We start from the raw sequence: 15,920 nt of genomic DNA, 5'->3' as shown, positions 1-15,920 counted from the left end.
TTAAACTTCCATTTAAAAACATTCACAATAATATTAACTTCTTATACGTAGAATAAGAATTGGATTTCTTTCATATGTTTCCATGCTGGTATATTTCTCTCTGTAGCTTATTTATAAAGGCATTCCTGTACGGTGAGCCTTCCTAAACTGGAGTTTCAAATATTTGACTTATAAGTCCTCCTCCTTTCTCCTCAGTCATCCTCAAGATCCAGAGAAATTCAACTTTGGCAATGGCTGGGGACCTCTGCCCTGATATGCTGTATTTATTTCTAAATGCTACTTTATGAAATACACTTTAATCAAACAGGGAACAGAAAAACCAAATGTTTTATTCTATATTTTTATTTCAAAAATATAAACAGTATTAACACAGAATTACATTTAAGTATTTGTATAGCATTAACATAGCTGGCAGTAAAAAATGTCAGTTTGGGGGTGAATGATCATTATACTTGAAATATATGGTGCCTTTCAAGTACATGGTGTACAATGAAAAGTATTACTGAAGAACATAATGATGAAAAAATAATAAAGGACTTATTAGCTACATGGCTCAGAATTTACATTAAGTATATTCTGGATCCTAATATTTTTTTTTTCCTTACTTGAAAAAATACAAGCCTACTGACTTAGGAAGACTAAATTTGCTTTCAATAAATCACCCTGTCAGCATAACATAATAAATTTAGTTTATTTGTTATTTACAATCTTTAACATAATAGAAGAGCAAAACTTTGATAGTGCTCTTAAAATGTTAAATAATTTAAAATGTATAAAAAACTATATTGGGGAAAATGTCATGCATTAAAGCTTAATAAAAGTAAATAACATTTCATGAAAACAGTACATTGGCCTAATACTACAGGTATACAAAACAAATGAATATGTACCATTTCTTGAGATGCCTATTAATTCAAAAGTGAATTAGTCTACAGCCAAACAGGGTGAGCAATTAAGATGAGGCAAAAAAAGTCAGCAATATACAATTTTAAATTTCTAAGTAAACTTGAAAATTGTTTTCAACATTTATTTAACCGTAAAATATGTAAAACAAGAAATTATTGAACTAAAAACTAGGCTTGAACTTGGAATCAAATAATTTTTCCAATGTGAGAAAATGTAGGCAAATCCCAGCTTATAAATTAATCTACAGAGACAGATGATGGGGACTGTTTTGATTATCATTAAAAAGTGTTATGGTGAAAGCAACATTTAGATTTTTTTGCCCCATCGTCAGTGTTGTCTAATTTATGAGTTGGTGAATTATATATATACTATATATAATGGAAAAATGTCATTTTCACAAACCAAGTTACATATCAAGTTATAAAAATAAATCTTTCTGTAGATTAAAAACAAATAAAAACAGAATTTAAAAGTTTTAAAAAATATCTTAAACTAACCTGATAATCATGACTTTTTTTGCCATGATTATATTGTCTAAGTTATCTATCTATTCAATTAATTAAATCAAAAATCGTTGATCCACCAATGTTTTAGATGCCAAATTCTTCTGTCCTACTGTATTACGGATAAATCTAAAAATCTGGGGAAAAAATTAAAACAGTTCAGAATGAAAAAATATATATACAAAGAAAATTAAATATGCACATCAATTAAAATATCTAAATTAAACTAGCTGTGAGCTAAATCTCCAATGCTTGCCTTTTTGTTATGTTAGCATCTGGTGCAAAGGGTGAATGAGACTCTAATTACTGCTCAAATCTTGTATTTAAGAGATGGGCAGTTTAAGTGTCCTCCTACTAGAATTCCTTTCATGTTTGTTCATGTATGGCCTCCACAAGACCCCAATATTTCATTGACCCTGAAGAAGAGTGTAGAATAATGTTGGTTGAAATGTTTTTGGTTTTTTTTGGTAGGGTTAATCATATTCTAAAACTTTATAAATCCCTAGTGAAAGCTGACATTGTTACTTTCTGTTATAAAAATAAATATCTAGTTCCAATATATTTCTTTTAAAAGAAACCCAGGAAAAAAATGTAAAACTTTACCTCTTGTTGTAGGTATGTAAGGAATGCCGCTAAAATAAAATTTTGGCAAGCCAAGTCCACAACACAGAAGAATAGTAGATCATAAATAAGAAGAGTGGCTTCATTTCCATAATACAGAACACTGCTGAAAGAATAACCTTCATCTATTTAAAAAATATTATAAGATATAAATTAGAAATTTAAAAATAGAATAAACGTGATAACTTTCTGGTGATAAAATGTAGATATTTAAAAACAGCATAATAGAAACTAGTTACTACTTATAATACTTCATGGCTTACAAAAAAATAAACAAAGGATATTAAAATGTGCTAATCTAAAAGGTTAGTCAAAAAACTCTGCTCATAAAATTAAGTTTTAACATTCACACCAAGAGTTGGTAATTGCTAGTAGTGTAAGTATATCATCAATACCTTTCAAAGACCAAGTAATGAATATCCTTTCTCTGTTTATATAACTAAAGGGTAAAGAATCTTCGAAAGATTCTCTAAGTTTAAAAAGCAAAACAAAACCAGCAAAGACTAGAATAGTACATAGTATGCTATACTTTGTGTGTCAAATAGATTCTGCTCTGAGTCCTCTGAGTTCACAAGGATGTAAACACCCTTTTAAGATTCTGATGGAAGCTACAGACACTTTCACCAGAGGGGGAAAAACAAGTACACACATACGAATCTTGCACACAATTTCAGGGAGGTCCAGAGAACTGCTGAAGCTGCCCATGGACACCCAGTTAGGAATGCCTCTTTTACACAAAGGGACATTTGGCAGTCTGGTAATGTTTTTTTTTAATCAGGGTGCTAGTTACAAGGATATATTTATTCAGTGTGTGAAAATTCACTGACCTTTACACTATGTCCTTATAAAATATGCACTTCTCTCTCTCTATAATACTTGCATATATATTTTAAAAAATAAACAAGCCTGCTCTATATTCCCTTCCTGGGTGATCTCTCACTGCCATTGCTCCAACAATGGCCTCATTTGATGAGGCTCCCCAGCTTATCCTATACCTTTACTTTCTCCAAAGATCCAGTCTCTTATATTTCATGCCTTTTTGGACCTCTCTTCTTAAGTGTCCCAAAGGTACCTCAAGACATAACATATTCAAAACGAAATTCATCTGCTTTCCCTCACAACTTGGACCTCTATCTGTACGCTCTATTACCACCACCAACCACCTAGTCGCACAAGCTGGAAATGTGGATAATTTTTGTCTACTTTTTTCCCTTAACATCTCTGACATTAAATGCTATCTTTCTTCTTCTTTATCTCCATTACTACTGCCTTAGCTATTATTCTCATCATCTTCCAATAAAAACAAAGAAGATGATGATTATATTATTAGAAATAGTAATAACATCATTTTACTGGGTGCCTACCCACACTAGGTACTGGTACATACCAGGTTCTTTATATATGGTAACACATGTATAAACACAACAATCTTTAGAGGGTTGTACTTAATTTTACAGAGGGCAGTAAAGTTCAGAAAGGGTAAACAACTTTCTCAAGTTCACAAAACTAGAACTCAGATTCTGAATCTAAGACCAGACGACTCTGAAAGCTGTATTGTTATGTTTTCACCTTAACCTATTCACTATTGCCAGAGTAATTCTTCCAATTTACAAATCAGATCTGCTTAGGACATTCTGATCACATCCATGTTAATTAACAGTAGTTTCCAAATTGTTTTAATCAGGTATCTCTATTAGAATAAAATAGCATGTTGTGAGAATGTATCCCACAACAGGCATATTTTAAATTACTACTGCATGTATAAACCTTTTAAAATATAAATTAAACATAAGAGAATTGTAAATATACAAATAAACATATTAATATTTTCTTCTCGTACCTCCATGGATCAACCTGCATACCTCTTGTGGGACAAAAATTTAAAAAAAATTGTTTTTGAAACAACTGCTCTATGAGATAAAGTAAAACTCTTTAGGGTTTCAGACAAAGCTTTGGGATTAGGTCTCTGCCCTCTTTATCTTTCAAGCACTCTCACTGTGTCCCACTTCATACAAAGTTTTGATCATAAAGTTCCTAAGTGCATAATTCCCTTCCCCCTTCTGCACAAATATCTTTGCCTCTCTTCCCTTGACCCTTCTGTTTGACAATAGTGACTTATTTTTAAGACCCAGTTAAAAATTTTCCATGTTGCCTCCCTGTGTCTGGTTAGATTTTCTCCTTTCCTTTCTATACCCAGTATAAGCTGTACCTGCACAGACATCTATCCCAGCATCTCTCCACTCTCTCAGTCATATACCTACCTACCTTCCACAGTCTACTAAACAAGATGCTCAAAGGAGAGACCACTGGCACAACATGTAGCACTCAATCATGCATGGGTGACTGACATCTAAGCCAGGACATTGGTTATACCATTTTCATTCTTACCAAGCATTACAAGAGCTTATCAGTCACATTAGAAGTGACACATACACTACCTTTTTAATAAGAAGAAACCATGTCTAGTCACTATTCCCATTATAGATATCTGCGATTTTTAAGAAAATGAAAAATTATGTTAAAAATTAATCACAAATGCTATTGTTAAGTGTTTCATAAGTTTGCCACTGAATGAACATGCCAATAAAATCTGAATTTTATTTGTTTCTATCTCTTTTATGTATGGTATTGATCATGAAGTTCAGCTTTTTTCTTTTCTTGTAAATAATTATATTTGTTTCTGCTACATGATAACAAAATAGAATACAGAAAACTATAATTCCATGAAGCTAAGTTCACTGTTTCCTGTTTTTATATAAAATTACAAAATCAAAAGAAAAATTAACAAGTGCAAGTACTTTTTCCAACTTTAAAATAGTTATCAAGTTCAGCAAAGGCATTTGAAGGATACCATTGTAGAAGATGCTTTTTTCCATTGGTTCCATAAATTCCACTCCAAGAATTCTTTCAAGAAGCAATTTATCTTTTATAAAGTAGTCCATCTCCTTATGAACCTTATATAAAAAGCCAGAGTCATTTCAAAAATACAGTGTAATAAATGTTTCCCAATTTTTGTAAAATCAGAAAACAAAAAATGAACAGTACACTAACAAAATCTGTTCTTCAAAAAGACTGAATTTACTACACTGGGTTTATAATAAAATTCTCTTTAGGAATATTTTAATTTTAAATGCCCTTAGTAGTATTTAGAACTAGATATAACTGAAAATCAATTTATAATAAGTTTTTATTAAATAAAACCATGGCATAATATATTTCTATAATGGATAATAAAGTATAATTTTGGTAACTAGCTACAAAATTCCAATACAGACATATTTTAGGGTTATAACCAAAATGCTAATAGACATGTAAAATCTCATTTTACTTTTACATAACCTAACTCTATCCCTAAGCCACAGTATTAAATTTGACTACAAAAAATGGGGTGGGGAGTTCCTAAGTCCACTGACTTGGCTGACAGAAGAAATAACTGACATTCCTGGTTAATTTTTTTAAAACTGCATTTTGATTCTAGCTTAAATATAAATGCTGACATACATACATGATCGATGAAAGAGGCAAGAAATTTATTCATAGTATGATATGCTTTTATACTCTGCTCAAAAGTACTTGCTGATGAACTCAATAGTCTAGCAGGGCCATTTTTCTAATGTGAAAAAGAGACAAGAATAAATGCAACATTCCTTATGTTCTTGGTATTTAAATAATATGAAATATTGGCAAAATATATCTTAATTGTACTTTATACAAACCCTTATTAGTGTCTCATGAATTCTGTCATAATGTTGTCTCATCTGGCTAGAAACTGCAATCTGAAACGTCTGACCCTCTGTGTTGGGTACCAAACCTCTCTGGCTACATAAATTTTCCTGAAAAGTTAAAGGATTTAAATTAAGATCATAAAAATTTTATGTTTTGAAGAGAAAGCATTTTTAGTTGGTATCACATAAATCAAAATTCAGAAGCCAAGTGAAATTTAACTGAAACTTTGAGACAAAGAGATCCTAGCTTTATCCAAAGTGTCCACTCTCCTCTAGGTTTTACTGATTTTCATTTTGTCATACTCCTTGCAGGTCTATCATCTCTTTTACTGTCCTACTTATAAAAAATCCATATTAAGTTCATTGTATATTGACATTCTTAGCTTTATGATTAACTTTATTGTTGTTTAATGCATTCCAAAAAATCTAGGCTTAGAAGGAACTACTTTTATAACTACAAATGATCCTTTTTGTTTTCTAAACACTTTAAAAATGCTTCCTTAATTCCAATAAAAGCTAGTGTTACATGACACAACAGTTAACATTATGGACTAGATTATTCATTTCAGGTCTCCTTGAAATGACCTGGCTCCTGACAACCAAAAACATAACATTTTGCTCTTCTCAACACCTTGCAACTCCCCTGGATGCTTCAAGGTCAGCTCAAGTCCTCTTGCCTCCATTCTCTTGCCTTTATTTGCTTGCACTAGAGCTTAATATTCACCTTTGTCTAAACCTAATATGCAATGTCTAAACCTAATATGCAATAGTAAATGTCTCTATTTTTTTAAGTGTGTGTTTTTTCCCTCTCGATTAAACGCGTTACTACAGAGAATTTATAAAATATGAAGGGGTACAAATAAAAATCTCCTATTATCCCAACACCTTGAGATACAGGTATTATAAAGTATTTGATTTTCAGTCTTTGGTTTAGGCATATACATATTAATGGCATAAAGTTGGGATCATACTAATTTCTTTTTCACTTAACATTATTTCCTGAGCAACTCTCCATGTCAGTAAATATTCTACATAACATGATTTTTAATGTCTATTTAAGATTTTACTGCACAGGTAAAACAAGTTATTTAATATTCTTTTTACATATGTTTTTGCCCTTATAAGTAACCCCATGATGAAGATCCTGAACTTAATTAGCTATTCTATTGCTAATCATTTCCTTGAGTTAGATTCATAGAATTAGTGAGTCAAAAATAACAAACTTTTAAAAAGCTCTTGGTATATGTTGCCAGATGCTTTCCAGAATGTTTGTAAAAATTTATCCTGAGACAAGTAGTTTTATGGGTGCCTATTTTACCATGTCCATGATACTATAAAGTACTAGCTTTTAAAAAAAAATGTTTGCTAATTTGAAGAGGGCAGAAATGTTATTTTTACTTTCATTTCTTTATTCATTATTTATGAGCTAAACAATTTTTAGAAGTTTAGCAGTCTCTTCTGTTTCTTATTTATGTATTTTTAAAAATATTTTTATCATTTTTTCCACTAAGGTTTTAACTTGGTGTTTGCTTATAGATTTGTATGACTTTCAATATTATCATTTATATCATTGTGATTTTTATTATGAGAATTTTACCCTAATTTGCCATGTCTTTTATTTATACGGTTGTTGGATATGTAAATGTTCTATATAACAAAGTAAAATCAATGGATATTCCCTTTTTGATGCTTTCTATTCATTATACTTAAAATGTCATCTCCCAATCTGAAATATTCTTTTCTAGGTTTATACAGTTTCATATTTTACATTTTACTTTTCAATCCAGGTATAATTTCTAGTAGTTAACCAAACGACCTAGTTAAATGTATTAAATAAATCATCTTTGAGATATCATTATCATGTATTAAATTCTAACCCTCTTGGTTTTTCCTCTTAGGTATTTTTCTTTTTAAATTTTATTGTGGAACTTTTCTAATGTACATAATAAGAGAAATAGTATATCATCCATTACTCAACTTCAACAATTATTACTAACATTTTACCAAATTTGTTTCATCTATCCTCTCAACTTTTTTTTCTTTTAAAGCAAATGTCATTTCGTTTATAAATATTTCAGTATGTATCTCTAATAAGGTCTTAAAAAAATCATGTCATTTTCACATATAATGAGATTAATCTTCTTTAATATAATTTAATATTTAGTCTTATTTGGGTACTCTGAAATATAGTTAATATAAGAACTGTAGAATTAAATTTGATTCCCTTTATCAATGTTCAGGGTAACAAATTGGTACCCTAGCAATTTTCAAAAGTAATCAATGAGGATTTTTAAAAATATTATTACAAATCTTAGATTAAGAAAAGAAAACGTGTCTCTCAACTTAAAAACAAAAAGATGTAAAATACATTCATACCGCTTCTCTTTTAAGGTTCATATTCATTTCTTCCATGTTAGTATCTGCATGCCCATGTACTGATCTACCATGAATGTAATATCCGAAACATTTGTGGGATAACAGAAACACAGATATCTATAAAAAGAGAAGACAGGAGCAATTAGCAACTCATCTGCAAAATAATAAATATTAAGGTTTTCTTAAAATTGCTTCCTTTTTCTCCAAATAATGAGGGTTCAATTCTTGGAAAATGTATAAAGAGGATAATAAAGTAATAAAGGATAATGAGGTTATTTTTAAAAAGTAGATAGAAAAGAGAGTGAAGATATTTTCCAAGAAAGGAAGAAATAGAGTTGATAAATGAAAACTTTTTAAGGACTCTCAGCTAGGTGAACTTTGTTCGCACAAGGAATTCATAATTAAGAAACTGCAAAGAAAAAAGAAAAAAAAAACCAAAGACGGTAAATATTAACTTGTAGCTCATTTTAACTATCTCTGGAATTAACAACCAGTGGAAATTAGATTACAAATCCAATTATATCAAATCACTTTTAAAGCTTCTCTTAATGTACTCAATGCCCTTTAAAAAGGGAAAATAACAGTTGCAAGATAAAGTCAGGAAGTACTTACATTGCTCATACAGCATAAATCAACAAACTGTCGAATTTTATCTTCTATAAATCTCTCATAAAAGACAGCAAAGAACACGATCTGAAACATTAAGTCAAGTTCACACTTATTAGCTTTTAGGATTTAATTTTCTTTTATAGACACAGTGTAGTATATTAAGACAAAAGAAGTTACAACCAAGAACACAGTAGCCTCTAATGGTTCCTGTGGGATAAAATCCTACTTATTATTTCTGCTTCTTCTGTCAAAAGAGGAAGGTTTTGGAACTGTGTTAAGATTCATTAAAGAAACTTATTTTGAATTAAAAAAAAATTTCCTGTCTCATTAAAATGAGAGATAGAACAAATATGGGAGAAGGAGGAAAGGGGCTTTTAACATTTAGGATAAACCACTGTATTAACGGCCAGATTTATGTCTGGTTCTGCAATTCTACCCATCTCCTAAATTCCAAAAGCTTTTAGAAAAGTTGCTGTTTTCAAATGAATCTTCTCTGACAGAGGAGCACATAAAAAACATGTATCAAGTATTCTACTTCAACTACAGATAATGTGTTAAATATTCAAATGGAATAGCTTCAAATGTTTTCTTAGATTTAATGATAATATATAATGGGAAGTTTTAGAAATCAGAAAAGTTTACATTGTAGTCCTTCTTAAATGTTTCAGAGAAAGATAACATTTTCTAACTACCCAATTTAAAGCTGTCCCTACTGTCTCTGCCATTCCCCATTCCTAATTTCCACTCCCTTCACCTCCATTTACCTGCTATCTAATCTCCCTGCTGATGCCCTTCATAGTGTCGTCACAGCTTGTAACTTGTTCATAACATATCGTTGAGCTCAGCACAGTATATGAATAATCTAGTATATAAAATGTACCCAGATATGTGAATAAATAAATAAATGAAACAGCAGCTGGTTACCGAAAACATTTTCCTAAATAGTCTATGTACATATTTTTTAAACCCCCTTAAAGTCCATGAAAAACAGCAACATTCGAAGTGTAAAAATTAAAGGATACCATGTAAAAGTAGAAAAAGCTGAGTTTAGGAAAATAAAAAGAGTGAACAATGAAGCCTAACATGATGAAAATCAAGAAAAGTTTGAATAGACAAATTAATGGAACTGTAACAGGTTGTTAAAGGAACTCTTGAGGATCCTTGAGGACTAAACACTGATGGCCTTAGAAAAAGTGACCATGTTGAGAAATACCTTCCTATCAGAATGACAGCAGAATGGGAAACAAAGGAGGAGGTTAGATGGTGGTGCCTAAGACCACTAATTGATGCCCCAGCAATCCTTTCCCTTTGCTCCTTAGTGACAGACCCCTTCTTTCAGTGCTGCCCAGCTGAAAGATGCCAATGCAGTAAGGTGTGGCCACCGGATCAAGTTCTGGTCAAGGAGGTGTTAAATGGCACTTCTGAAAAGGCTTTTAAAGAGGAGAGGGTGACCTATTCTCCCCTGGCTCCTCCCTCTCCCGCCTCTGGCAACTCCATCAGCCATTACAGACCATGAAGTGACCTTAGAGATGGAAGTCCTGAGTGGCAGAGAGGAACAACAGGCTTCTGGGTCTGAGAGCAGCCCTGTACTGCCCACCTTTGCGCTTTCTTTCTCATGAGAGAGATAAAGTTTACTTTTGTTTCGGCTGCTGTTATTATTATTATTATTTTTTAATTATATGCGACCAAATATGAAAATGGCATTCCTTTACATTACCTTACATCCAGATAAGACTGATCTATTCACAAAAACTTGTATTGGTAAATGTACAAAATATTTTCTACTGCACTGATGATAAACATCAAACCCCATGCTCCTCATCCAATCTTAAATCAAATTCTAATTTCTGTTTCTCTTCCTTTTCTGATTGTCAAACTATCCCTCACTAGCTCTATCCCTAACCCTTTAGCTTCAAGTTTGAACAAGTCTCACCAATTTAAAGTAAATGTAAATTTAAAGAGTCTATTCTTAGGTCTTAGAATGCCGCCTGAACCCAATTCTGTAGGAATTTGGGGATTTCAATCCCAAAAGATATTTTGGGGGCAGATATTTATTCCCCAGGTTATAGGAATTTTTAATCAAACAGAAAGTCTCTTTACATTCTTAAGAGTGTCTGAAAGCAAGAGAAAGATGTGCAGATATTAGTGTTAAGTGCTTTGCTTTAGCTGCTACTTCTCACTTTCCTTCCTTTCTTATTTTTCTTTTAAGGTTTAAAAAAGCACAGAAAATGGAAGCAAGCATAGAAAAGATCCTCTACTACAGCCGTGGAACCTGAGGCTGAGAAAATTTATTTTCAGTTTCAGCTATTACAATAAATATTTCATTAAAGAAAATTTCATGGGGGGTACTGGTAATTTGAGTGAGATTTAGTGATATTTAAATAACCGTTAATAAATAAGTTCCATTTCAAAAGAAAATAGGATATTAAAGTTAGTTTAGCTAGCCTGTAATTATATATAAAGTAAACAAGGAGTCCATCCTATGACTAGAAAACTATAGACTATGAAAAACTTTAGAGCCCCACTATTGAAAGAATGTGACCTCTGAAATCAGATTACCTGGGTTCCAAGTGCAGTTCTGCCAATCTCTAAATTGTATCACTTGAGGCAACTATTTAACCTTTCTGTGCCTCAGGGTCCTCGCCTGTAAAATGAGATTACTACCAGAACCTATTCTGAGGGCTACTATAAAAATTATAAAAGTTAATATGAACAATGCGATTAACTAACACAGTGCCTGGATTATAACACTATGTAAGAATTATTATTATTGTTTTTCTTGTTGTCATCTTTTTCTGCTGTAGAAATCAGAATGTGGTCAATGTTTGAGGATAATTAGTATGCAAACAGTTATAAATATAGAGGCAGTGTTGCTTAAAAGTATATCTCTTATTACCTGTATAATTCCAATGACTAGCCAAAGAGCAGTAGACACTGCATATCTCAAAATGCGGCTATAAGGAGCTATGTAGCTAGGTGGGTTTCTGGAAAGACTAGAGGATGAGTCCATTAATGCTAAATTCTTGAATCCCACAACCTGGAGTAAAAAGGAAAAATGATAATTTAAACAGTCATGAATGCAGAAAGCTTTCCTAGTTTGAAAATGAGATACTCCTTTTTACTTCTATCTTCAAAAATAAAAATATTCAAGTTCATACAAACAATAGAAAATCTAGAAAAAAATAATTATCCAGTATTTTTAATTACCAAGTACTTAATGCAAAATATTTAGTTAGTTCATTTGGCATTCTCTTCAATATGACTATGGGCCAGATAAAACCTTATTATCGTATATACTGACAAAGCTCAAAAATTCTGTAAAAAGAATAAAACTTTCTTCAGTAAACTACCAATTAAAAATCAGCATTTCATAAGTTTTTCGCATGCCAGGCATTATGCAAAATACTTTTTATAGTACAGGAATCTATATAACTGTATTGAATTCAATGTTTTCCAAATTTACTCGAATATAGAACTTCTTTCTCATGTAATGCGTTTTAAAGCTTTAAAAGCACTACTATAAATAAAGCTATGAGATACTATTCATATGTCCTGGGGACACACATATTCTCCTGGCTTTAAAAAGGGAAAGGAAGAAGAAATGTAGAAAAGAAGGAAAAAGGAAGGAAGGCCGACATGGTTTCCATTTATCAGTCCCATATACAGTACTGAATTACCTTCTTTAAAATTCCAACCAGATCCATGAAATAATTGTAAAGAGCATTTACCCATTCATTGTGTCTTGTTCACCCATAGCCCCAGCTCTTAAACACATAACACAATTTACAGTAGGTGTTCAATTATAATTTGTTAGAAAATTTCAATCTTATAATAGTGATTCTAATAGACGAGTAGAATATGAATCATGAGGGAGGGGGCTTTTTCAAAGTACCTGAGCTCATCTCAGAGCTACTTAATCAAACATAATCTCTTGGCGTGATGCAAGCCATAGGTATTTTGCAAAAGCTTCCCAGGGGATTCTGCTACAAACCAGTGGTTTAAAAGCCACTCCTCACCCAAAGTAGTCAAATTCAAAGAAAAAGAAAATACAGTCGTGGTTGCTAGGGGCTGGGGAAGAGGGGAGAATAGAAAGTTATTTAATGGATACACAGTTTCAGTTTTGCAAAATGAAAAGAGTTTTAGAGATCGTTTGCACAACAATGTGAATGTACTTAACACTATTGAACTGTATACTTAAAAATGGTTAAGATGGTAAATTTTCTGTGTATTTCACCATGATTTTTAAAAAGCCACTACTTTTTAATGGCTTGAACAATATTTTAACCTTTAGAAAACTCTTCTGCTGACATGAAAACTTAGCTGGAACTAAATTAACATTTATGAGGTACCCATAAATTGCATTCAACTATGTCAAATAGTTTATACCTCCAAAAAGAAGAGGACAATAAGTACTTGAAAGAGTGGATTAATTTTCCTCACAGTTTGAATTTCATTCCATTCATTTGCTACAAAATATGTTCTCCATATGCTTACAGGAATGGTAGCACTCCGTACACCACCCTCACCTGGTCAGGAGATAAAATTATTAAAAAGGTTCCATCTTTGTTCTGCAAGGATAGCAAAAGAATTTTTTGGTACAAATGGTTATTTCAGTTACCTTCAACAGCTTTAAGAACCTTTCCTTTAGGTCGCTCCCAATCAATAAAGAATATATCTATGGTAATCTGGGATGTGAGCTTATGCAAAAATTGTAGAGCCTGAGAAGGACAAACAAAACACCTAAAAGCATATTCATTAAGCCTGCTTATAAAACCAATATTAATTCTTGCAATCATAAGAATATATAATTTTTACAAGTGACAGTTATAATACCATTAGGTGATCATGAGAAGCTTATCAAATAATATGGAATCACCAAATTTACAGGATTTTTATACACATATTATTTTGCCTTCCCTTCTTTCAATGTTCTTTGCAATGGAGATATGAAAAAAAGAGACATACTACCTCCTCATCCAGGGACCTTGCATAATTGACTCTCTTTCCCAAAGTTTCCAAAATGTACTTTGTTTTCTAGATCATGTGACTTCTATATAAGTAAAGATATTTTTCAACTAATTTGCTTGTTCTAATTAAAATTGTAAGATGGTTTTACAGTCTTTTTTTTTTATATTTCTGGTATTGAGATTTAAAAATGTGTTGTTGAAATCCATCTTCTTCATTTATAGAAGTAATATGTTTAAAGTCAGGCATTCTTCCTAGTAGATGCATTATTAAACAAAGGCTAAAAATCTAGGAATGGGATAATTCCTCTCTTCAAGGAGCTCAAAGATCAGTGGGTAAGCAGTTAATAATCACAATACAATGGGATGAGATCTACCACAGAGGCATGTAGAGAGCTTCACGTACACTGACAGAACAATGAAGTAGGGAGAAGGGTTGCTATGGGGAGAAGAGGAAAGGAACATGGAGACAGAGAAAACAATTTCTAAGATTTCAGCACTTCATCCAAGATGGTACCTTCTACTCGCATAACAGAGACAAAATTCATGCCTGATGGCATTTTGCCTTGTTGTATGCATCATCAGACTTTAAAGAAGAAAGAAGTATTATTTTATCAAATTAGCTATAACTCATGTTAATTCATACATATTTATAGCTTCTTAGGAAAAATTATTTAAGCAAGATTTTCAGAATGAGCTATTATAAATAAAAGTAGACTTCCTGTGTAAAATACAATAATTCACGCTCTCTTTCAAAATCAAACTAAATTTTACACCGAAGATTTTGAAAGCACTTTAATTTTAAAAACTTATGAGTTTATTAGCAGGCTTTTGAAATTTGTTAATCTGTCCTTTGAAACTTACCTTCAGAGCAAAAGCACATCCCACATAAGTAACAAAACGTTCTTCTTGTGCCCGCATTGGTAGCAAAACAGAGACAGACTTCTGTGCCTATGAGAAAAATTACACTATTAAATATGACCACACAAGGTTTTTAATAAGCATAATTTATAACCCAAAGAAAGCATAAAAGAGGAAGGTGGTAATGCTCTTGGTTAAACACAGCACATTCAGGGAATGGTGAGGTTAGCGTTTGCTTCAATCGGAAATATCCCAAATAAAAACAGTTCTTTTAGAAAGAGCTCTTACCAGTTATTCAGGTATTGGCATTCAGGTTAAATTCAGAAACTCACTTACTTTGAAGAAAATAAGCCAATAAAGACCTGTTCCCACAGTGATGATAAAGAAAACATTGGCCAGATCGCCGGCATAGTATACCAAGAATTTCATAACTGTCTGCAATTTAAAAAGAGAATTACAGCTGTTATAGACTCAATATATTTATATCATTATTTTAAATAACATATTATCCACCAGTTTCTCAAGCTTAAAGCCTTGTATCATGTATCCACAGATCATGTATCCACAGTTAAAAAGACCAACTGTGGCCACCTCCTCTATACCTTTTGGTACGTTCACAATAGCCTTTGTCTAATTCAACCCTTCTCATCTTTCATCATCTAGAAAAGTTAAAACTGCTTCCTAATTTTCTCCTAGTTTGGAACAGTTCTTCCCAATCTGTTGTCCATATTACCACCAGAGTTAGCTTTCGAAAATGTAAATTGGATTATGTCACTCTCTTGCTAAAAATATACAGGGACTCCTCACTAAAATATACATTTCTGACCCATAAGGTCCTTCACGACCTAGACCAAAGTTAACTTTTTTAACTTCATCTGCCAGTTCCAACCACTTATTGATTTACCACTCTACACTTTCATCTCAAATAATTTGTGGAATGAAATGGGCATTGTTTAATCAAATATTCTTCCTTTCTCTCTGGCAAACTCCTAGGAGCTCTGAGGGCAGAGACCATGTCAGTCTTTGCTCACTATCACATTCCCTAGCACGTGGTAGAGTGCCTAGTATTCAGAAAGTAGGCCCTAGTGACTATCTGTGGAATGCACAGATAACCCAGCTTAAAGTTCACTTCTCTGGAAAGCCTTTCTTGACTATCCCAAACAGTAAAATCAAGCCCCTGGCTTCTGATTCCTTGGCACACTGGCTTTGGAGTCAGGAAGACATCCCAATACTAACAAGTTACATTGTTGTCTTTCTCATGTTCTTAACCAGCTAAATGGAAATACCACCTATTACTGAGTTGCCGTAAAAATTATTTAAATGAGTAGAAAATTTATTTAACCTCTGCTGCAATT

At 32.2% G+C, this 15,920-nt stretch overlaps 1 protein-coding gene across 5 annotated transcripts; it reads right to left on the bottom strand.

Annotated features, from left to right (window-relative positions):
• Positions 1–324: 324 nt before the first annotated feature.
• TMEM67 (transmembrane protein 67) lies at positions 325–15,031 on the bottom strand. 5 transcript variants are annotated; one of them, XM_011386937.2, is made up of 12 exons: positions 14,902–15,031; positions 14,569–14,655; positions 13,359–13,458; positions 13,127–13,266; positions 11,637–11,777; positions 8,744–8,824; positions 8,132–8,248; positions 5,747–5,863; positions 5,536–5,640; positions 4,882–4,984; positions 2,013–2,155; positions 325–1,546 (listed from the first exon to the last, which is right to left on the bottom strand). In XM_011386937.2, exons 1-12 carry the CDS (start codon positions 14,992–14,994, stop codon positions 1,466–1,468), a joined length of 1,308 nt encoding a protein of 435 aa, XP_011385239.1. In that variant the 5' UTR covers positions 14,995–15,031; the 3' UTR covers positions 325–1,465. The 5 variants fall into 5 exon arrangements, with proteins under 5 accessions (XP_011385239.1, XP_023382635.1, XP_011385241.1 ...); XM_023526866.1 differs by having other exon boundaries at positions 1,407–1,546; positions 4,829–4,984; XM_011386938.2 differs by lacking the exon at positions 325–1,546 and adding an exon at positions 4,469–4,518.
• Between the last annotated feature and the right edge of the window lie 889 nt (positions 15,032–15,920).

The sequence above is a fragment of the Pteropus vampyrus genome, unplaced genomic scaffold, assembly GCF_000151845.1.
Source record: "Pteropus vampyrus isolate Shadow unplaced genomic scaffold, Pvam_2.0 Scaffold12861, whole genome shotgun sequence".
In the NCBI taxonomy this organism is placed as follows: Eukaryota; Metazoa; Chordata; class Mammalia; order Chiroptera; family Pteropodidae; genus Pteropus; species Pteropus vampyrus.
The sequence above is the reverse complement of the archived record's forward strand: the minus strand, read 5'-3'. Positions and strand labels throughout refer to the sequence as shown.

Coding starts and splice junctions, on each gene's coding strand:
- TMEM67 (XM_011386937.2), bottom strand. CDS start 14,994: ATGAAATTCTTGGTATACTATGCCGGCGATCTGGCCAATGTTTTCTTT. Junction 8,825..11,636: donor TAGTCATTGGAATTATACAG/GTAATAAGAGAT, acceptor TTAATGTTTCAG/ATCGTGTTCTTTGCTGTCTT. Junction 1,547..2,012: donor TTACATACCTACAACAAGAG/GTAAAGTTTTAC, acceptor TTTTTTCCCCAG/ATTTTTAGATTTATCCGTAA.